General features: G+C 43.9%; 1 protein-coding gene across 4 annotated transcripts in view; it reads right to left on the bottom strand.

The window, feature by feature from the left end:
* Positions 1-24,749, bottom strand: part of SLC24A2 (solute carrier family 24 member 2) — a 219,351-nt gene that overhangs the window by 42,945 nt on the left and 151,657 nt on the right. For all 4 annotated transcript variants that reach the window (XM_083184608.1, XM_083184618.1, XM_083184626.1 and 1 more), the window contains one exon: positions 1,405-1,503. In XM_083184608.1, the coding sequence (XP_083040734.1) occupies positions 1,405-1,503 (99 nt within the window). The remainder of the gene's footprint in view (positions 1-1,404; positions 1,504-24,749) is intronic.

Raw genomic sequence — 24,749 nt, forward strand, 5'->3', positions numbered from 1 at the left:
GGGAAAATGGCTCACCGACAATAAATACAATTCCAGATTTTATCCTAACAGGTAACTGAGCCAAACTCAACATTTGACATATTTGATAGTGTTAATTAAAGATCCTGTATATGAAATAATGTAGCAATTCATCAAACCCCTGAATAATCAAATTTGTGGTATATCTGCTGTGATTTTCAATCCCTAAAAAAGATGGGGTCATCACAGAGAAGCAGAGGCAGATTTAGACCACATGGGGCCCTAGACAAGATACCAGTTTGGGGCCCTCCTACAAACAATGCATAGTGCAATATTTTTGCTGCTGATTGCAGGTGGCATCAATAGAGTACCTTGGCACGTGCACAGTCTAGACTGATAAATGCTCTGCTGCGTGTACTTTGGCATTGCGTACCATTCTGAATCAGGCGCTAGGCGGTTTGGAAGTAGGCCTAATACATGTGCCACATTTAAAGTAAACTGACACCATGCAGTAGATTAAAACTTTTTGTTTGTCCAAATATTTTTTGTCCTATCACAGAACATCAAAAAGGGACTTTGGGAGTGTGGGCAGGTCCATGTGATGTCATAACATCATGCGGTAGTCGTGCAATGCTCCTCTGGGAACATTTTGGATGGCCAGGATATCTTTATGGGGCCCCTTGGGACCTGCTGGGCCCTAGTCAGGCCCATAGGTTGTCTTGTGGAAAGTCCTCCTCTGCAAGGCTTCACATAAATCTGGGAGTGATCTTGTGGATTTAAATGTGGATTGGCAGAGTGGTTGATATAGACTATAAAGTGAGACCAGGCATAATGGGATTTATTATACACATATTATTTTGATGTTACTGTATTTCATACCACTCAACATTTAAGGTATTGACAGTGGAACAAGGTGTATAGCTGCGGAAAAATGCGGCTGTGACTATGGGTCAATCCTATTAAACCTGAAGGGTGCGGGTTGCCATTCCAGTGCCATTTTAATGTTGAAAATGGCACCTGAATTAACCCTTACTCGCACCCTTTGCAGGGCCAAATTCGCTGAAAATTGCTTGCACCCCTATGGAGGGGCAAGAACGTTTCAGCAACTTTATCCCGGTGTAGTGACAATTCTCAACTCGCGAATCATCTGCACCGTTCCAAGTTAATAGGATTGACCCCTATGTCTCCTATAGGTATGGCCACATCTACTGGTCAATGCCAAATATTATGCCACCTTTTGTACAGACAACTGTGTGAGGTGCTACAACATCTTCCAAATATCCTGATCTACCAAAATCCTCCAGAACTTAAAAGTTACGTATATTAAGCTTAATAATTAGGGGCACTCTTCACACAGCCAGTTAAAACATATTGATATGTTGTTTGTTTTATCATTTCTTATTATTCACAATAGGCCACAACAACGACATTGCAGTGAATACATACCTACATAGCTGGCAGTGCCGTTTAGTCTCTCGCTGTCCTCCACCTGGCACTTCTTTTTTGCCATCTTATGCAGAATCGAAGCCTTCTCTCTGAATTTGCCTTAAAAATATTGAGTAGAAATATATCTGCATTATAAGGGGACAATTTTAGACATAGTCATTAAATATTCAGCACAGGCTGGAAAGCAAATGGTTATAGTTTTTTTCAATCAATAATATGAAAGCATGGATACAATACTCAACATCAGTTTACTGAACAACAGTGGATGATTGTGTTACACCTGCTCAAAAAAACCAACCAACAAACAGTCATGAGCAATAGAAGGCGGCACTGTTCCGGACGGTGCAGGAATGACGTACATGCAGTAAACCAATGAGCACAGCAATATCATGACTTCAACACCAAAAGATGAATTCTGCTATGTCAGTAATATGTTTTATAGTTTAATCTAGTTTGGCGGGGCGAGGTTTACCTGCTCGTCAGGCAAGGAATATATGCTGCCTAGCGAACAGGTCTGAATCAGGCCCTGAATGAGCATGAGTATTGCGTGCATCAAATTGAATGTCCCTATTATGAGTTTTCACTACAGTACTTTGTCTTTCCTACTCATCACGACCATTTAATGCATTGTAAATATTGTAAACGCTATAATGCACAAGCCTAAGGACATCTTACAGGCAACACCATTACTTATATATACAATAAATAAACAAAAACACAGTCACTTAAGTAAGAACATTTTATAGGACGATTGCAGGTACAGTACTAGTTATTTAAAGCAGCAATCCCATCATTTTTATTTTAAACATAAATCAATGAGGCAGGCTATAAGCAGATTCTTTGTGGGAAATTTAATAAGATGTGAGTTCTATTTTACATGGGATGTTGCTATAGGCAATCAATCAGAATCTACTCCTTATTTATTTATTTATCACCTTTTAGAAGATAATAGATAGTATCTGAATGGTTGCCTATAGCAACATCACATCTGAAATAAAGCTTCCCTCTTGTAAATTTCCCCCTTTGTATCTACCATTTTCCTTTGGTTTGTTTCTTCAGGCTGCTCACAATCCCACATGGTGTCATGTGACCACATTTACAACCAATCAAGGGGAACATTATGTAGTGACCAGAGAGACTTTGGAACAGTCTTCCTATCTCAGTTTGCTCTGTGCACTGTAAAGTTGTCCGAGTGCACACAGAAAATTCTACCATCACATTTCTGGCAGCCGTACCTACCTGCCCTAAAAGAGATTTGGAAAAGGAGGTAATTTGTGGGACAGCTCAGAAACATGACAGATGCAAAATTAAAAGGCAGTTGCAGCTGACTTTCTATTTAAAGAGAAAAAAAAAAACATCCCATGTGGAATTACAGCTTTAAAGATGAAAATGAGTATATCAATCATTCTGCACAAAGACCATTCTGATTGTTCTGTTTGTGAACATGAACTGGGAATACATTTCTGGTTGTATGAGCCAATAGGCAATGGAGATAAAATAAGAAATGCGGAGATAACTGAACACACATAAAGAAAACAATGGTTGTATTTTTCACTTCCCCATAAAGTTTGCTGTATCAACTAGAAAATTTGAGTTTTGTTGTTGTAAAAATATTTATGTACACAATGGGCATTACACTACAATTACTAATGTACAATATTTAATAGATCAATTAATATGGAAAATGCACAAAACTTAAAGCTCACTTCAATATACTGTACATGCAAACCAAACATGTGGCCTCTGAGTTCTGTGGCCCTGTGGAATGCCGATTGAATGTGGAGGTTTTTTTAAAAAGGCAATTATTTCTAATACAAAACCATGCCTTGTAAATTATTGCCCCTTTAAAAAACCTCAGAGTTGAATCGGCAGCATGCTGCCGAACTCAGGGGCTATTACATTTGGCCGATGATGTGCTATTATTTGAGGTACCTAAAGGCACCTAAAGACTTTAAAGGCAGCTAAAGACTCTTTTATACAGGACTGGATGTCTCTTTCTCATCAGTAGCGAACGCAGGGGGGGTTTCTGGGTACTCAGAAACCCCCCCTGGAATCTGAGGGCCGTAGTCTGAAAGATGAGGGTCCCCTCTTTCCATGGGTACAAGAATTTTTTAAATCGGCCCTGGGGAACAAGAGATATCTGACTTCTGAGGGTATATTCCAAAAGCTGGGACTCTCCCCCCTTTGATGGACACTAGTAGTTTGTCTCTACTGTGCCCAGAACCAGAGATATCAGCCTTCCAGCAGCTGGTTACTGCTCCAGCTCTACACACCTGGTATGTAGTTTTATATTCTCGTTGGCGGATTGCTCTGCCTCCTGAACTCTGATCCCCTAGTCCCCAATAGCATTTGGTAGGTGGGTTTCTCTAGTTTTTAATTCCATTAAAAGCTAAGAAATCTAGTTCCGCGAACTGGCGATATCTGCAGTCAAGCAAGCTGTCCTCCCACCAGAAAATTATGAATAATAAGCCCACTCCACCCACGGGACATCAAAGCTTCTGCTCATAGCACCCCCCACCCCTACCGCTGGAGGATAGGTAGGGGCCCCAATACATTGCTATGCCCAGGGGTCTACACTGCTGTTTTGTATATATATTTACATATATATATATATATATATTTCTTATTATTATTTATATACATTTGGTCTATCTATAATACTTTAACTGACCCGGCATATACTGGGTCACCTAAGTGTCCATCTCCGTACTTTGCTCCGCCCCTCTGGAAACCCCCTTCTGAAAATCCTGCGTTTGCCCCTGCTCATACTTGCCAACTCTGCCAGAGTGTCTTGGGAAGTCACAAATTTGGAGTCTCTTATGGCCTACTAACAGAGCTAGATAGCCTCTTGGTTCTGTCCACTAACCGACTGAATTGGGTGGCCAGGAGGATGGATGACACGATTTGCATTGAATTGTGCTATTCTTTGCCCTGCTGTAAAATACGTCAACATGCATCTTTGACCATGGCCATGCTGACATGTAGCCCATCCCCAGTGTAAAATGCCAGCATTAAAAAGTAGGGCAGGGGCATGATCACCATGACAAAACAAAGTGATGCAAACCCCCCTATCCTATTGGAGTAGGTTTTATCCTCTGGGACTTTCTCAGTTGAGACCTAAATAACTTCGGCATATATGCTGTTACTTACATTTATAAGTGACTGGATGAGAAAATGCTCTTTGGATCTGGGCAGAAAATTAATACAGTAACATCCTAAAGGCAATAACCACAGCTATGATCCTTGTATAATGGATAAGAGATCAATAAGCAAATTAAGGGGTCATTATGGGGTAAATTTACTATGATGGGAGTTCTGCTTATAGCAACCAATCAGATTCTACTTCTTATTTATTTAGTACCTTCTAGAAGATAATAGATAGATTCTGATTGGTTGCTCTTGGCCACATCCCTTTTTAAATGAACTCCAGCCTCATTAATTTGACCCCTATAAGTACACAAAAGCATTTCCCATTTGTACTTATTTATTTTTGTACTTTTTGTATTGTGAAAAGATCTGTATAAGATACTATGACATAGCAAAACCATATATACACCCTGTTCCAGTAGACCCACAAATTTGGGAGAGTTCTCCTGCTTTGTAGTAGTTAACATTTTGTCTGAGACATTCCTAAAAGGAATTAAGGACTGCTGGTCTTCATCTAATACCACTTTTCCACCAAATCTCAGCTCATACATGGGATTTTTGACCAAGGATTTTGGTAGGTCTCCACACCCATGTTCCTCTCCACTGAAACAGGAAACCAGAGAAAGCAGGCCAGCAGGGAGGTCAGTGGCGGGCATGCGGGCACTGGCATTGGCACCAGGGAAGGTGGTCAGCGGTGGCTGGGTGGACAGCGGTGTGTGAGCACTGCCGAGTGATCAAGGGTGGGTGGTCACCACTGCCTGGGTGGTTAACAGAGGGCAGGGCACCTTCAAGCTGTCAGTGACATGCAGGTAACCAGCGGATGGACAGCTGCAGGTGGGCATCAGGCAGGAAGTGGGAGGCAGCTGCTCATTAGTCAGCCTCTTCTGCGTGGGTCAAAAATGACGGGCAGGAGCCATTTCCACAGCTCCTTATCTGTGTTTTACCTGCTAAAAACCCTGCTTGTGTCCCAGCAGAAAAACCCAGGTCACTAGGGCCATGTTGTTTTCCTATTAACCATCTCCACTGACAAAAATCCCGGCTTGGTGAGCGATCATGTGCAAAAATCTGGGATTTTTAGATTGGTGGAAAAGGGGTATAAGAAGGCATTATGGAGTTTGTTCTGAGATGGGCCACTCGTGGGGTTAAATCATTGAAATGTCATCAATGTTTACCAGTATCACTCATAACAGACAAAATATAAAGTGAAACAAACAAACAAAAATCACTATTATTGTACCATATATGTAACTAATATTTTCCACTGGGAATATATGATTTATAAATACAATAAAGTCAGATCACATATCTAACGACATCTTCAGTAAAGAAATTTCAATCAGATAATACATAATAAATTATAATCCGGGAATATTCTTGTCTTTATGAGACACCTAGTGGTCATGTAGTAAGAACTGTATCTCAAGGTAGAAAGGGGCGGATGTACAAGCAGCAATATAGAGTAGATGCAGATGTTGATGTTAAATGCAGTAGTGCACACAGTTATGTGCCCACACTGCCCTAATCCATACTTTTCTTGCAGTAGCCAGCATCACCATCAAGTGAGCACTTGTACCATCCAGTAACTGGTGGAATTTATCTGACCAAAATCAGAAGTACTCTATTTCACCGTATGCTCAACTCAGCATAGTCTATAATTCTGTCTACACACAACTCACTCTCAGAACACTTAGTTTACATGCGAATGCCTCATGCCACCATGATATGACTGAGTTGACTTTGAATCCCCTCTAGTTGTTCGTAGTTATGTATGCTCGGCTATGGAGCGCGCGTAGTGCAAGGTCCGTGGAAATCAGACTTTCATGCCAGTTTACACCTGCCTCTGAATACTGTCACTGTATATTTTCACTCCCACTCATACATTACTCATTACTCGCACAGTAAATTCCTTCTATGTAAGCGCCCCTATGTCTAAGATAGTTAGACCTGCTGAGTTAGTGTATACTACTCATCAGACTAAGGGGTAAATTTACTGAAGAGTAAATTTTTATTAGTGAGACATGTTGCTCATAGCAACCAATCAGATTCTACTTATCATTTATCGAGCACCTTTTAGAAGATAATAGCTTAAATCTGATTGGTTGCTATGGGCAACTTCTTTCACTTCTAAAAACTTTAGTAAATTTTCCCCAAGGAGTCAATTATTACAACTCATATTAGGTATCATTTATTAAAGTACAATTGCAGCTTTATTTACATATCAGCTTTAAGTTATTATAATAGGGATAATGAAGCAGATAGCACAGATATCAGTCCTTATAGCTTTGGAAAGGCCAAATTTACTGAAGTTCTTAAAATGTAGCTTATGCGGGGGGCGTGGCTTGGCTGAGCAAGTAGAAGGATGTCTGAGCTCTGTATTGGGTGTCTGAGCTCCATATTGATCCTGTTCTATATCCTGCCTGCGGGACTTTGGACTCCTGCCCTGCTCACCACGATCCCTGGTGCTTCCCTGCTGCTGTCGGGCTGCTTGGCGTCTTTCTGGGCAGATCGGTGTGGACGCGGCGGGACCCCTTGGCCTAGCTCGCGGTGCCTCTGGTGCGCTCGTGGCCGGCGCCATCTTGGAAGTCCTGTCCTGTGGTGTGCGTCTCCGGTGTTTCTTCCCTGTGTCCTCAGGCTGACTGCTGGTGTGAGGTGCGCCGCTCTTGCAGGGTGGCTGTTGAGGACGTGACTTTTTGTTGGGCCTGATTGATCCTGTCCTCCCGACTCCTCACAGTGCGAGTTCGGCCACCATCTTTGGAGCTTCAACCTGTGGCGCAGTCCTCAGGTGGCTGCGCTGCTGTGTCCTCCTCTTATTACCTGCTTCCCCACCGAAAAGACATCCTGGGGATTGTGTAGCTTGGCTGTCTGGACTGTGTCTCGCCTGGCCATTACTTTTCCACTGCATTTCATTCTGCAACTGAGATTTACCTAGCTGCTCATCAGCATTGCAGATAATATCCTTTATAATTGGTGTGTTTTGGCGGTGTCACTATATTTAATTCTGGACATCATTCCTATATCATGATGTCTGTATCTCTGTAGCACATACTTCAGGCCATTACTGCATCTACTCAGCAGCTCCTCCTTGCATTTGAACAAGTGGAGGCTCCATCATCTTTCTATCCTGTAACTCAGGTATACACTCCGCCTATACCGCCTCAACCTTTGGACGTCTCCTGTCAAACCCAGGTGCCTTCTACTTCATCTGCTATTACTTCTACCTTGGGCACTGGATACTTTTCTACAGTTGCAATAGATGAACCTAAGCTCCGGAATTATACTCTTGGATATCTCACATGCCTGTGTATGCATTTCTGAATGGACTGGATGATTTGTGACTTTCTGTTTAAACATCTTCAGCTCTACTTTGGGGGTATCTGGGTCCACAAAATACGATTTGTCATCTTTTTGCTATTGCAGGGGACACAGGCTTGGCCAGATTGATAATTCTTGCTCCTCTATATACTTTGTTATATTTGATTTCATTTCTTATTTGTTTTAATATCCTTTGTTTTTATTTTTATTACCCTGCAAGTTTCCTGCCTGCTATATTGATTCCCTGTACAGTACACCAAATTTTCATTGCCCCAGTCAGTCCATACTGGCGATATCTTTTAACTGGGGTTCAAATAGGTCACTGCCCCTGTTAGTCCATGTGTCTTCTATCCGTCTGTAGTTGGGTAGGATGGGTGGGGGAATGTCTTAGTATAGTTAGTAGGGTAGGGGATATGTTAATTGGGATCCAGGTATACCTAGGTTGGGGATAGGTCATACAGGGTGGGGGGTTATGGGGAGGTTTGTTTTGGGGTTTCTGGGATTTTGTTTTGTAAGTAGTGGGTAGGTTTGTTTTAGGATTTTTTGAACTTAGACGTCCAATATCTTTCTTTCCCATATTTTGGGGGATTTTGCGATATATAATTGTCCTTTAATTCTGACTTGTCACGAAACAGTCGAGTATACCAACAATGATATATATATCTATGTCACTATACTCTTTCCTCTTTGCGTATGCCTGCCCGAGTGGTGCCTTCGGGTATTGGCTTTAGTCTATCCTGAACGCAATACAGTGCCATATTGATAACCCTGTTCTACTGTACATACTTGATTTTTCTTGCTCCAAAGCATGAAACTGTCAAACAATGTCTTAATTCTACCCTATATGCAGTGGCGTAACTACTTATTATGCGCCCCCCCGCCGCAAAAAAAAATCGCCCCCCACTCCCCCTCCCCTCGGCGCCCCGCCCATGCCCATACCTGCCCACCCGCTGCTGTCTGCGGTAGGTACCTGCCTGCCATGCCGTCATGGCCCGTAGCGCTGGCTCCTGCTGCTAATAATGAAAAGTGACTCTTAGAAAATGGCTGCCCCCATACTGCAGACAGAAAACGGTCTGCAGTATGGGGGCAGCCATTTTCTATGTGTCCGTTTCCATTATAGAAGCAGGAGCCAGCGCTAACAGAAACGGGACTGTGACGGCAGTCACGGCACGGCAGGCAGGTACCGCAGACAGCAGCGGGTAACTATAGCCCCGCAGACCCCCGGCGCCCAAACTTTCTCTGCGCCTCCCCGCCACCGCGGGGGCTGCAGAGCTATAGTTACGCCACTGCCTATATGTGCATATCGCCAGAATCAGTACGTCCAATTGCTGTGTTTGTTATTGTCAAAACCTTCAATTCAAATTACAGAATTTAAAAAAATAAATGTAGCTTATGCCCTTTCTAGATGGATTTTGCAACTGTAACCTCAGATTGCCCATACTTGCCAATGCTCTTAACTTAGCGGTGGGTGTGCACCTGGCTTTTCTTCGGACTCAGTATGTGCAACCATTGGATATTTAACTCTTACAGCTGTTACATAGCAAGAGATGGAGGTGAAGTTACATCCACCAGAGCCAGAGCCCCAGACTCTTCTATATGCAACCATATTGCCAGCACTTTCTGTCTCTGTAATACAGTGGGCTCTAGCTAGATTAGTGGACCCTTGCACTTACACCGTTAATTAGGCAGATGTGCGTTACCACCTTGGTCCACAAAATCAAAACGTTTCTGTGCATTATGTCACATGTAGGGTTCTGTGGTTCATAAGAATTTAATATTTTTTTATACCTTAACCATCTCAAGCTAAATTTCCCATTCTCAGGCCCAAAGTGGCAAGAATATTAAGTGAATTGGGTATTATCCTATGTAAAAGCACCCATTATTATTATCAGCCTCACCCTTCCTTTGTGGTAATAGACAAGTGATGCATTCCTACTCCCTTCCTTGCTGTCCCCAGTGGCATTGTCACACAAAATGACATGTTAATCACTAACGTTGGCTAATTATAAAACAAAAGCGCAGCAGGGGTTGTATAGTGTGGCACCACTGGTGGCCTCCTGTTAGGTATGGCACTGGGAACTCTTGATGCCAATCCAGACGTGATGCGTGAACTTGCAGTATATTCTATTTTTACTTATTTTGTTAAAAAAAGCATGGTTCGCTATATGTGCACTATTCACGCTACTTTGCTACTGTGACGACAATTGTGTTTTCCTTTGTAAATCTCCATTAATTTACAAAGGCTGCCCATAGCAGGATGCAATAAGACTCATGTGAACAGACAGAACCTACAAACATTAGCAATATATGTACTTAAAATTCTAACGGTGACCGCTGGAAATGTGCATGGACATTTGCATTTATTACCTCGCTTGTATTAGATCTATGAAAACTAATTGATGATTAGTTGCTATGGACTTCTACAATTGCTAGTACATAATAATATTATTTCATACATTTATCAAGCATTAAAAGTGTTTCTATCCTATATGATAATTGGCGAAAGCTAAGTGAAGTACAAATCAATGAATTTAAATTGTGGCGTTCTTAAACAAAGCATGAAATGGATTACTTTTGTATCTCTGATGTACTTTCTGAGATTATAAAGCTGTACTGATCTCTCGTGCTCTGTCTCTATATGAGTATGCAAATAAAACAATCCAGCTGATTATGACCCAGCCTGATTGCTTCATCATGATTCAGTACAATGAGAGTGGAGAGGCAATCAGAATAATACTTAGTCAGAGTAATGACTTACAATCAGCCAGATAAAATGTGACACTACTGTGATTTTGGATTCATGCCATTTTCTTTACTTGTGGTAAACTAGATCTCAAGAAAAGATCAACATTTATATTAACCCCTTTCACCTTTTTGGCTGGTAATATTACAACATCAATATCAGTAATTCTTTATGCATTGCCCACACAATTTCCTTGTTTGTATTTGTCCTAGAATACTCAGAATTTCCTGAAAATACCATTAGTTTGCTTATTTCTGTTCACATGGTAAAACCAATCTCCCCCAAATACCCAAAGAGCGCATTTCTATTGAAAATACAAAAAAGTGAACAAAATGCAAATGTGTAAATGTCATTTTCTGTACCCACTATAGTTTTTTTGTTTTTGTTTTGGTGTTATAGACCAGAGTGCACACATAAGGTGCCCATACACGTTGCGATTTTAACACGCGTTATGAACTTTTAAAGTTCAAAACGCATCGCTTCGGTTAAAATTGCACCGTGTACCTGCGGGAATGCGATGCGATGCGCGTCCCCGCAGGTACAATATTGTTTAGCACAAAAAGTATCTGCAGGCAGCACTTTTTGGGCTACATCGCATCAGTTTTGTAGTACATGCGATGTGATGTAATGTCCATTAGGTAACTATAAACTCAAAAAAGAAAAGAAAAGAGAGGCTGAAATAGCATCGCACCCACACAGTACAGTAGAGCGCATCGCATCCTTCTACAAGTGCCAAAATCGCACACGGCACAAATGAAGTTCAAAACGCACAGCACACATATCGCAACGTGTATGGGCATCTATAGGTTTTTATAATAAAATCAGCACTTGAGAATGAGGAATCCCCTCTTCCGATTCAACTAGCATTACTGCAGTGTAGGTCAATTATCTTATAATCACAAGAAAATAACCACTAAGGGCTATTTCACATGCTCCGGCTCCTGTCGGGCGGCAAAACCCCGCACAGCCGAAAGCCATGCTGCACACAGTAGCTAATAATGGACACAATTGTGAACATTCACACGGGACGGCCACGGCCCGGCCCCCCGGTTGCAGCAGAATCCCACCACTGGAAGGGACGGCTGCCGTGTTGTGGCCATCCCCTCCATTGTAAACTTCTCAGTGCGGCACGGCTTCTTGGCCATGCGGGGTTTGGCCGCCCAGCAGGAGCCGAAGCATGTGAAATAACCCTAAGGGGCCACAGACTTTGAAATAGGAGACTCATTTTCCAAATAAGGATGACCCTGTTTTTATAAGCCAAGATGATGGAAATATGTTGACATCCCTGAACTTCATAATGATTTCTGCAGTGTGAGGCTGTTCTCTTGTGACCATACATAAAACTCTCTTCTCAGCTGTAACATGATTTTGCAAAAAAGGAACTCTCTAAGTTCCAACAAGGGTATCCCTGACTCACTAGTTACCAGGATGGATTAATAGAGAATGCTTTTAACTGATTCTTCTATATTTCCTTCTTGCACACATACATGTATTTATGCAGGGTTTTGCTTGAAAGTGGTGTAGCTTAATGACATTAGCATGTTTCATGATAACATCTTCAAGCCCTGTTCCCTTCCAAATCCAACCAACAGCAACTATAAGTGGGGAACCTTAGGCAAAGTCCTATTCATCCATAACAGCATTAATAATGGAAGAAAGTTTATGTGGAAAAACTTTATTCTTCTGGTACATAAGTGCTAAAGCCTACAGCAAATGTTACCAATATTTGTTGTAGAATACAATTGCAGAAAATTACATACAGTTTGTAACCTACACGTCTTCTGATATTCTTTCAGGTTTAATTTGGTAATTGAATTTAATTTTGCTGTTTGTGACTTATACACCAAAACATGCAGCACAATGCCATTATCTTTATAAATGTACAAAACAGCTTTATTCTGCTATGTTACATGCCCCATTATCACCTGTGTTTAAAGTTCATGTCCGATGTATCTTTATTGAGTCATTGCATGCCAAAATATTGTACTTTAGCTTGAATGCAGTGCAGTGTACATTTTTTTTTCTGTGAATTTACAAAAAGTCTCTTGCCAAAAGAGGGGAACAGATAAGCGCATGTCCTGGTGAAGACCTGGAAGCATCACACTGCTTCCTGGTTCAAGTCCCCAGCACCCAAAGTGGGCGTGCAGCAATTTGCAGGCGCATGATCATTGGGGGGCGGCAGAGAGGGAGCCAGAACTATCTGCAATATAGTAACCCACAGGAACCTATAGTGTAATGCCCCGTACACACGTTTTGACTCAGGGTCATTTTCGATTCGATTTTGCTTATAGAAGATAGTTTCTTCTTTCTTCTTCTCATATTTATGTATATTATGATTTAAAAACACCTATTGGAAATATTTCACAACAGGAACCTTATTGAATTGGAAACATCCATATTTTGAGAGAAAGAAACCTCAACGTTTGAAAGGATTCCACCAAAAACCTGCAAAGGGAGGTACTTCTACTTATAATTTGTTGGACACTATATATATATAGCGCAGCAGGATCACAATATCACTCCTCTCACCTTGTTTTTGTATTGTATTTTGCACAGATGTGGTGACATCTTTTTGAGTTTTTAGTATTCTTGGGCCGCATTGCACCCATAAGAGCTGATATAACTACACCCAATTTTTTTTTAGTAACCTGCCCTTGCCTGAAGCGTGGTGAGCACCTAGCTAATTGGGGTTGCATGTGGTTTAGCATAAAAAATGACACCCCTCCATAAAACCTTGTCAACCTTTTCTGTGTCAACCATTTCCAAGTTTACCTTTTTACTGTGTCAACCTTTTGTACCAGTCAATCTTCTCAAGTGTCTACATTTTACATATCCACCTATTGACCATGTCGACCATTTGACTGTATCGACCTATTGCATGTCAACAATATGGGGCAACCAACTTCTGGACACCCAAATGATACACACCCATATTTAAAAAAATGACTAGGACCCATAGTCACTAAAGCAACTGAAGGTTGCTGGGAATTTTCGAGAAGCAGGCAACAGGCATTATGACATAGAAAATGGAAAGTTGAAGCCCCGTGGGATTCATTTTCCATTCAATCCTGATTTGATCGCGATTGAATCGGGATTGTATCGCACAGGGCAATGTACACATTAAATTTATACCATATAGTACAGATCTGTACTATATAGTCTTGCCTGCACAGTCTATTTTTCTATTCGATTTCGATGTCGCAGGTCCACACATCGAGATCGAATCGCAATCGAATGCGGCTGAAAACTATTTGATTTGGATTTGATTTTGACTATATAAGCAAAATCGAACAGAAAAATAGCAATACTGACTTGAAAACTTATGTGTGATCTTGAAAGCAGAATTTGTGCTAAATAGCCCTACATACTGAATATAGTAACAGAATTTGTCTATCTATAAACATTGCGCAAAAGAAGCAGCCTTAGTATACTTTCAATGTTCTAAAAACAAGGAGTTACACCACTGTCTCCACATAGACAATTTACAACAATCGAACATTGAATGCAATCACATGCACAAAAACTAAATAAAAATATATACAATATGTTCCTTTGCATATCACTCAAGAAGATTCCTTCAATGTGAGATTTTTCTTATCCGTGATAAAGATTCCTCTTCTTAGAATCAGAAGAATCAGCTTTATTGGCCAGGTATACTTGTTTATACTAGGCATATTTGATTTGGATTTCTGTGCAACAGCCAGATTAGGTAAAGTTCAACAGTGACGGTACAAATGTACATAACACATACGGCATAGGCTCGTTGTGCCTTGGGGGATAAAAAACACAGGGGACATATATTCACTGAGCAGCACAGTGCCTAGGCAGCCATCAGCAGCGCCACTGGTCACCACAACAGCCAGGTAGGTGACAATACAAGCAGAGACAGTACATCATACAGGAGACATATACCAGTCGAGCAGAGCCACTGGTCATTGCAGCAGTCAGGCAGGTAACAATACAAGCAGAGACAGTACAGTTAATTACACAGGGAACCCATACCTGCCGAGCTGCACAGCGCCAAAGCAGCCATCAGCGACGCCACTGGTCTTTGCAGCAGCCAGGTAGGTAACAATACAAGCAGAGACAGTGCAGTTATCACACAAAGGGGAGACATATTTGGCTGAGCTGCACAGCTTCTAGGCAGCCTTCAGCTGCGCCATATTGGTTAAAGTTAATTCCAGTTCAGCAGCAGGGCCTGAACAGGCCATTTTCTTGTTTCCCGATCACTTGGAAGCTGGGGGGAAGCCAAAGTGTCCAGGGGGCCTTGATTGGGGGCCATGGCTGAGCAGTAGTCCAGAGTGTGGGGTGTGGGAGGGAGGGGGGGTGAGGTGAGGCAGGGGGGGTCAAGGCTGGGCCTGCAGGGCCCACAGGGAAGGGGGCCACCGCTGGTGTCTCCTGAGGGCAGAGGCCACTTCTCCTAGGTAAGGCAGGGGGGCCGAGGCTGGGCCTGCAGAGAAGGGAGCCACTGCTGATGTCTCCTGGGGGCAGAGGTCCCCTCTCCTGCGGTCCTTCTCTTAGGGATGAGCCTCCGAGGGGGTAAACCAGTGATCTGGGGCCTATGATCCAGCCAGTGCTGGGCAGGGGGGGCCACTGATGGTGCCCTCAGGCAGCTCCACCTCACCCCTCCCTCCTATTGTCGCTGGGAGCCTGGATGCCGGGTTGGGGGATGGATGGGGGTCCTCCTCTGCTGCCGCCCCCGTGGCTCGGTCAGCTGGAGGCCGCTTGAGGGATGTCAGCGCGGGGCCTCTGCTAGGCCAGACCACCACTACCTGGGGGGATCCAGCAGGGGGGTGGGGATGGGAGCTCAATGGATGGCGCAAGAGCTCCACAAGTGTGCGACCAGCCCCGACCCCAACAGGAAATCACTGTATACATGAACATAAAAATAAAACTTGGGACTCTAATAGGGATAGGATGGAATTGTGAACCTGCACTGGAGCAAATTAATGGAGTTTGATTGTTGGTAGGTCCTCTTGGTGCTGAATATAGAAAAGAAAAACAGACAAACAAATGTGTAGTACAATCATAGATTGGCATAGACATCAAATGTGAAGTTCAGAATTTTTTTTGAAAATGTCTCTACAATGGCCTCGTTGTAGTGATGCAATTTTCAATGAGAGGATTTGGGTTGACTGAGTCGTACTCTGAGTCACATGTCCTTCTGCTATATAAAACACTTAAATGTATCTTTTAACTGTCGAGGAGATCAAGACACAGGGTTCTCACAGTAGGTATGGTGAACATACTCCCAAAAGGTATATTTTCTGTCCTGGTGTAAATTTCCTCCTTCTTGGCATGCAATTATCTGTGTAAAGTGTTCAATGTGAAAAAAAAAAAATTTGCAATGTGTAATATTGTTTGTACTGTAGAAAAAATGTGAAGGAGTTTGCTTATGTAAGGGATTGTGCGTACCCCACTCACATGAATCTGAATATAAACCTGTGTATAAAACCCATGTACACAGCTTTCTGAACCTTGTGTCTTGATATCCTCGACAGTTAAAATATACCTTTACAAGTACATTTGAGTCAACCCAAATCACCTCATTAAAAATTGAATCACTACAATGAAGCCACTATAGCAGGGCTGGGCAACACCGGCCCTCCAGATGTTAATGAACTACACATCCCTGGATGCTTAGCATTAGTTTTGCTATGTGGCCCTGCTGAAACTGATGCAAGGCATGCTGGGATGTGTAGTTCATCAACATCTGGAGGGCCGGTGTTGCCCAGCCCTGCATTATAGAGACATGTTCTCATTTTTTTTAAGGGCAAGACATGTGAACTTCACGTTTGCTGTCTAACTGGTATATTCAATTAGTGTCGGATACATTCCGACATTCATGTCATAATGGATCCAATATTACCTATTCAAATCTGCTGGCAAATCCGAATGTCGGATTTGGCCTCTGATTGCTGCTTGTCTGTGCGACGGGTGAGTGCAGTGGGAGGCAGGTGGGAGGACAGCATACCGGAGGACAGCGTCAGGTGGGCTGCTGCTACTCACACAGCGCCGTCCTCCCTGCCTCAACCCAGCATTTTGTCATCTCGTATTGAGATTGCCGGAAACGGGGTCAAGACTGGATTTGGTCACTTTCTGTCAAAAGAGGTGGATCCACGGCAATACCGACAATCCACCTAATATCCGACAGGTCGGAGCATTCCGACCTGTTGGGAAAAAAAAAACAGACTTTACTTAATAGGTCAGAACCCTTTTCCGACCTATTCATGTGGGAAACTGCTGTCTTTCTAACAAGACGGCTGCTCAGACAGGAATTGAATATACCCCTATGCCAATCTATGATTGTACTACACATTTGTTTGTCTATTTTTCATTTCTATATTCTACATTTAAGGAATCTTTTTGAGAGATACATCTCCATCTATACTAAGGGACATATTGTGTATATTTTTATTTGAGGGTTAAGCTCTGTACACACATTGCTGAGTGTTCCGATTTCATCAGCGACCAGCGATGTTCGCTGATGAAAACAAGACACTCTGCAGGGGGAAGCCACTGGTCACAGAAGCATGCAATCGCTGCAGGGCTGGTCGTGGGAGTGAACTCCCGGCGGCCGGTCAACACAGGGATATAGGCTAAAATCGACATGTGTGTGCAGGTCTTTAGGGCCTATGATTGCATTCCATGTTTGACTGTTGTATAAAGCCCTACAAAGTAATTGTTCTTTATGTATCCATGCTTACTGCTTAAGCAGGTGCTTCTTTGGACAGTGAGTAATTTAAAGACTTGCAATGAAATTAATCAACACCCTCCCCCAAAGCATCACAGACTGACATCTGTCCTTTCCCTTCTGCTTTTTCAATTTGTGTAATTCTGATACTGTCTGAAGGTTACACTGAAGGGTAACACTGTGAGTGGAATCTTGCCAGAATTGAAAGCTGTGAACCTCAGATCTGCACAGATGTTCCAGACTGGTGACGACTTATAAACCAGAATAACGCTCTTGAAATGGGATTGCATTCAGCTATTAAATGTAAAGATCTTACTGTTTTGTGCTGATGGTGTTAAAATATGGTAAAGGAACATTTCACGTCATCACTTGCAGTAGTCACTTGCTTGTTTATTAAAAGCAATATTACAATTACCATATAATTACTATACAAATATACTAGTGTCTGAAAGCGGCATTTGTCTCAATAAATTTTCATAAAATAAAATTAGACATAGTACCTTAAACTATATTAAAACAAACACTGGTGCAGCAGTTATATTTTGAATTTTCTTTTTGATATTGCAAACTATTTAAAAAAAAAATCCTTTTTTAAAAGGGTAAAAGGAATTGCTTTAATTACGTTTTATTAAGTCAAGCTGTTTCAGTTCAGTTAAATGCTATAAGACAAGATCACTAACAATACCGTAATGATACTTGTCCTTCTGCAGTGGAATGATTACTTGCTCAGTTAAAAATAGCCCTTCTTTATATATTGTGCAACTCATTACTGGCATATCTGTAACATTAATAAATGAAAATATAATAATTCCTAGAGCTGTGATTAGAGCAGATAGATACCGCTGTCGCCCTTTCTGAGAAGTAGGGGGTATTATAAGGGTCAATGTATTATGATTTTCTTATGTGCAATGTTATATTTGTTATATTTTATATATTATATTTACTTCATATAAAAAAAAAAAGTCAAGAGCATTGTGTCCAATTCAGATGGTGCTGGATGGTGATATATATAATAGGTTGAAGCCTAGTCCACAGACTTTTGTAGGGGTTCCTAGCACATGATTTTGTTTATTATGTCCTAGATTGGAGAGATAACACCTAATAGGATATTTGGATCCAAAATGATTGATTGCAATATATGTGCCCTAGTGGGCAATAGGTTACCCTGGAACGCGCCTTCGCTAACAGTATTAAAATCAGAGATTTTGGAAAACAAAAAGCTATGGCCACTTCTCTACACATTTGGGGGGGGGGGGGGGTGTAATTAATTTACCCACAGTAATTTACCAGGGACTCAAAAATAATTTCCCCTTAAATAGCCGCAAATATGTTAACACAATAGAAGAATCCAAGAAATTAACTGTAATTTTTCTGGGTGAGATAAAAGGGTCTGTAATTGTATATCCCTGGTTGTTTAATCCTGTGGATACCACCCTTTTTCACACCTTGAACATTAGCACGGCAATCTGAATCCCCACCGTCATGTGGCTAGGATATAATAGGGCATGCTAGAAAGACTTCTGTCTTATATTATTGTGTGGCATATTATTAATTGGGGGCACAACTGTGTGACATAATATAAATTGGATTCATGCATCTCATTGTTTTGAGCAATATTTAAATATAAAATCGAGAAAAATAAGTTTATTTATTTAACCCATAACTACAGTAACTACTGGGTGGCTAACTGTGAAAAACTTGTGTCCCTCCATCCAAAATCCTTTTCTTAATGTGGCACTCCCAAAAAATAAAAAAAAACAGACTAAACAGTAGTTACACACAAAGAAAACCGTGACCTCCATCAGTGACTGTATTACCCAAAAATATTGTTCATCTGGGCACTGGCAGCATAGAAACAACTTGTGTTGAACAGACCAGCAATGAATGCAACTCCAAAGCGTTTTAATGGTTGGCTAGTCCTTCCTATCTTTTTAAATAGCGCTGTGACTTTTTAATGCAAAATATGTTTATTGAATTTAAAAGGGGGGGGTACAATAAATGGGAATACAGAATGCAAGATAGTCTTAACAATAATTTAACAGTATACAAAATTGCATGTATGTATGAGCGTAGAAAAGCTCAAGAAAGTCGGGGGTGGGGGGAAATGAGGTCATAGAAAGGAGGGGCGAGGTGGGGTGGGGGAATGGGGGTGGGGATCCGATATAAAGCATAAAGGTCCGTTAGGAGGTAATAAGCTTATATTCCTCTAGAGTAGTTATGGGGTGTGGGTGGAGTATGTGTGAGGTATATACGAGGTGTGGTCTGGGGCGTCGTCAGCTATCTGGGGTGTCACTAGGGCATCTGTGGTGGGAGGGGATGAAGTGCTGTTCTATATGAGGGAGATTCTTTAAAGTTTATCCAAGCTGACCAAGTATCCCTAAAGGCGGCTGAGTCGTCTTCGGCCGAGCATACTATATCCTCCATATCCATATAGGAGTCCAGCCGGTTAAACCAGTCTAAAGTTGTTGGGGGAAGTGGCGAGCGCCACCGGACAGGAATAACCGCCTTTGCCGCATTGTTTAGGCGACAAAGGATAGATTTCTTATATCTTGAAATTGAGCCTGTTGAGTAGTGGAATAACCAGAACAAAGGGTCAGATGGGGCCGGTTCACCCAGTATTTTCCCAGAGATGGCAATAACATTACGCCAGTAGGGTTTTATGCATGGGCAGCTCCACCAGATGTGTAGGAGGTCTCCTGGGCTCGCGGAGCATCGCCAACATTTGTTGGGAAGACCGAGGCCCATTTTAGAAAGTGTGTCGGGGCATCTGTACCAACGTGACAACAGCTTATATTGTGTCTCGACTACTAGTGTGCTAGGGGAGCAATGATGTGCTAGTTTGAAAATGTTTCCCCAATCATCGTCGTTTAGATCTACTTTCAGGTCTGTATTCCATCTCGTAGTGAAAGAAGGAGGACTATGGCTCCTGTCTCCCAATAGGAGATTGTATATCTGGGACACTGGGTGCGATGGATGGTCTTTCGCCTCACATAGCTGTTCAAAGGGGGTAAGGGTGGAGGTTATTGAGGTCGAGGGGTTCTGAGAGGTAAGGTAGTGGCGTGTTTGAAGGTATTTCCAAAGGTCATTCGCAGGTAAATTCCATTTATTTTGTAGATCCGTAAAAGGAACTACTGATCCCTCAGACAGTAGCTGGCCTACCCGGTATAGACCCCGGTCATACCAAGGGCGGAAGGCAGTGGCCTCGTGTCCGGGGGGAAAGCGTTTGTCGAAAAGAAAGGACATGTAAGGGGAAGTGGGTGCGGAGATGGATGGTGATTTGCGGACAGTCTTCCAACAGACTAGGGTTGGGCTTATAGTGGGGTGGGTAGAGCTGGGTAGGTGTGAGAGCCAGGGTGTAACATTGATAGGGGAAGAGAGTGAATGGTTCTCTATCTGGACCCATTGTTTGTTGGTGTTTGATCTGGACCACTCTATTATTCTGCTCAACAGACAGGCTTGGTGTCACACGTAGCCGTGACGGAGCGCGGCGGGTACAGTACTCACCCGTCCGCGCCCGCCGCCGGCTAGCGCGTGCAGGCTCCGGTCTGCGGTGTGTGGGTAGCGGCAGCTCTGGGTAGGGATGGCAGCAGTAGTGGTGCCGGGAGGCCGGCGTCGCCATCTTGGTTGAGGGCAGGAGACAGATTGGCCCAGAGTGGAGGTTCCCTCCTCATCCTGTGCTGACAGCCAATGGCAGCCATCCCCTGGGGATATAGGGGATCTGCCTAGGCTGTTCAGTGTCAGTGCAATGAGTCTTTGGAGTCATTCACAACTCCTAGCTGATTCCCGGATCCTGGCTCTTTCTCTCCTGACTCTGGTGCCTTGCTCCCTGCATCTTGCTACAAGGAAGTTTTCTCCTGACACCAATGCTGCAAGTCCTACCTAGTGCTTGTTCCTGCTTGTGTCCCAGAATTACCCTGCACAGCTTCCCGCTGTCCTCCTTCATACAACTCATTCATTCCATCATCTTTCAGTCATCCGGATCCATTTCTTCTGTCATCAAATCAACCTCCTTCCGGATCCTCATCTATGTACTCTGGCTCACCAAGTATACGTTTCCAGATTTCCCTGCCCGTTATTAGTATTGTGCTGGACTCTATTTAATTTATTCCAACTGTCACTTAAAGAAGTATTTGAGTGAAGTTTATCATTTATGAAATCCGTTATTAAACCTGCACGTTTCAATCCTACTCCTCCTGGTCCGTCTCCGGTTCCTGTGCACCACACGACTCCATCCAGCCCTTTAGCCGTGACAGTTTGCACTGACCCGATGGAATCGGGTGAAGCACAGGCCTCCATGACGGATGTTCTTCAAGGCATCATGGCTCGATTGGAACAAGTAGAGACTACCCAGCGTCAAGTGGCTCAATTTCTCCAGACCTTGTCATCACCTCAGGCGGCTCCCTCAGTTTCAGCAGCACCAACCTCCGGAGCTTCGGCCCCTGCTGCTCCCCCTGGGCCAGCTGCTCCTCACCAGCTACACCTGTCAACCCCCAGTAAATATGACGGGTCCCCGAGGGGGTGTCGAGGATTCCTGAATCAATGTGACGTCCATTTTACCCTCCAGCCTTACAATTTCCCCTCTCCCAAGACTCGGGTGGCTTACATCGTGTCCCTACTGGCGGGCCCAGCCCTGGAGTGGGTGTCCCCCCTTTGGGAGCGTGCGGATCCCATCCTCAATAACTATGAAGAATTTGTGGCCTCCTTCCGTCGCATCTTCGACGAGCCTGGCAGAGTGTCCTCCGCAGCCACGGAGATCCTAAGGATTCGTCAGGGCAGTCGCCCAGTGGGACAATATGTCGTACAATTTCAAACCCTGGCTTCCGAACTCAGATGGAACGAAGAGGCTCTCGTTTCTGCCTTCTGGAACGGCCTAGCCGGGCGCATCAAGGACGAGTTAGCAACTCGCGATTCTCCTTCCACCCTGGCTGAACTCATTTCATTATGTAACAAAGTCGATCTGCGACTCCAAGAACGCCAACTTGAGAGGAATCGCTCTGATCGCCTTCGCCCTCGATTTCCTTCCAATGTCGCACCAGCCTCCAAACCAACCCCGCCTCCTGCGGTGTCAACAGATGAGCCCATGCAAATCAACCGCTCCCGTCTCTCTCTCGAAGAGAAGTCCCGAAGACGGCGAGAGAATCTATGCATGTACTGTGGCTCCTCAGCTCACTTATTGGCTTCCTGCCCGCTGCGGCCGGGAAACGACCGCTCCTAATCTCCCCGAGGGAGGTCCGATTAGGAGTCTTGCTTCCATCTCCCTCTTCTTCTGATTCCACCATTCCGGTTACCCTTGTGTGTCCCCAAGGGAGAAAAAGAGTTCAGGCCCTATTGGACTCTGGAGCAGCGGGAAACTTCCTTTCTTCTTCTTTTGTTACCCAACATGCCCTGCCTGTGCAACCCCTGGATCACTCGCTGGTCCTCACTGCAGTGGATGGGAGTCGAATTCGTAGTGGACAAATCACCCATCAGACCACCCCGGTGACACTGCTCATAGGAGCTCTACATCAAGAGACCCTCGAATTCTTCATTCTTCCACAGTCCTCACACCAAATGGTCCTGGGCCTTCCCTGGCTCTCCAAACATAACCCACACATCGATTGGACCAATATGGAGGTCAAGGCCTGGGGAACAGATTGCCAGTCTACTTGCATTCCTCAGATCCTTCCGGTCTACCAGACCCATCCACAACGTGAGGGTAACTGTCCTTCATCCTCTTCAGCTCCACCCTTGCCGATACCCGCACCATATCGTTCATTTACAGATGTATTCAGTAAAGGTGGTGCCGACACCCTGCCTCCTCACCGTCCTTGGGACTGCCCGATAGAGCTGGTGGCCGGGAAATTCCCTCCTCGTGGCCGCATCTATCCCCTGTCGCTACCTGAGACTGAGGCCATGTCCTCGTACATTCAAGAGAACTTAAACAAAGGTTTCATTCGACCATCTACTTCTCCGGCCGGGGCCGGGTTTTTCTTTGTGAAAAAGAAAGATGGCGGTCTTCGGCCATGTATCGACTATAGGGGCCTGAACGACATCACCATTAAAAACCGCTATCCCTTACCCCTTATCGCAGAACTATTCGACAAGATCAGAGGGGCAGCAATCTTTACTAAATTGGACCTGCGAGGGGCCTACAATTTGATCCGGATCCGTCCAGGTGACGAGTGGAAGACGGCTTTTAACACGCGCGACGGCCACTATGAATACCTGGTGATGCCCTTCGGCCTTTGTAACGCCCCCGCTGTCTTCCAACAGTTTGTAAATGATATCTTTCGGGACTTGCTGTACCACTCCATCGTAGTCTATCTAGACGATATACTCATCTTCTCTCCAAATCTCCAACTTCACAGACAGACAGTGTCCGAAGTCCTACGACGTCTTCGCCAAAATCAACTGTTCTGCAAGTTGGAGAAGTGCGTTTTTGAGGTCACGTCCATTCCATTCTTGGGTCACATTCTCTCCGCCACTGGGATAGAAATGGACCCAGAGAAGGTGAGAGCCATCCAAGACTGGGCAGCCCCCACAACACTCAAAGGAATTCAGAGATTCCTAGGGTTCTCAAACTATTACCGGCGATTTATCCGGAACTTCTCTACTATCGCTGCTCCCCTCACTGCTCTCACTTGCAAGGGAGCTGATCCAAGCCGATGGTCGCCAGAAGCATCCTCTGCCTTCCAGCAGTTAAAGAGAGCATTCATGACGGCACCAATCCTCCTCCAACCAGACCTCGACAGGCCCTTCATTCTCGAGGTGGACGCATCCTCGGAAGGGATCGGGGCCATCTTGTCACAAAAAGGTGAGGATCAAGAATTACACCCTTGTGCCTTCCTCTCCAAAAAATTCCTCCCAGCAGAGAAGAATTACCCCATCGGGGAACAGGAGTTGCTTGCAGTCAAAACTGCGTTAGAGGAGTGGCGATACCTTCTGGAGGGGGCACGACATAAGATCACCGTGTATTCAGACCACAAAAATCTGTCCTTTCTTAAACAGGCTCAGTGCCTTACTGCCCGCCAAGCCCGTTGGGCCATGTTTTTTGAACGCTTTGATTTCCAAATTAAATTCCGACCTGGAACCACGAATACTAAGGCAGACGCTCTATCCCGCTCCTTTGAGACGACCTCTGACCTAGAGACACCTCCTCGTCCAATCCTCGATCCGCTGGTCTTCGCCCAAGTAACCTTACAGCCATCTCCTCCTCCAGGTAAAACGTTCGTTCCTCCCGAACTTCGCAAGAAAATATTGTCATGGGCACATTCTTCCCGCTTCGCAGGGCACGCAGGAGCACAAAAGACCTTGATGTTCCTGTCACGTTCTTATTGGTGGCCAACCATCCGCCACGACGTAACCAACTTCGTTGCCTCTTGTGTAAGATGTGCTCAGCATAAAGTGCCCAGAACAACTCCCGCTGGTCCTCTCCGCCCTCTAACCATTCCCACAGAACCATGGACCCAT

Source organism: Crinia signifera, chromosome 1 (assembly GCF_055691185.1).
Source record: "Crinia signifera chromosome 1, ASM5569118v1, whole genome shotgun sequence".
Taxonomy (NCBI): Eukaryota; Metazoa; Chordata; class Amphibia; order Anura; family Myobatrachidae; genus Crinia; species Crinia signifera.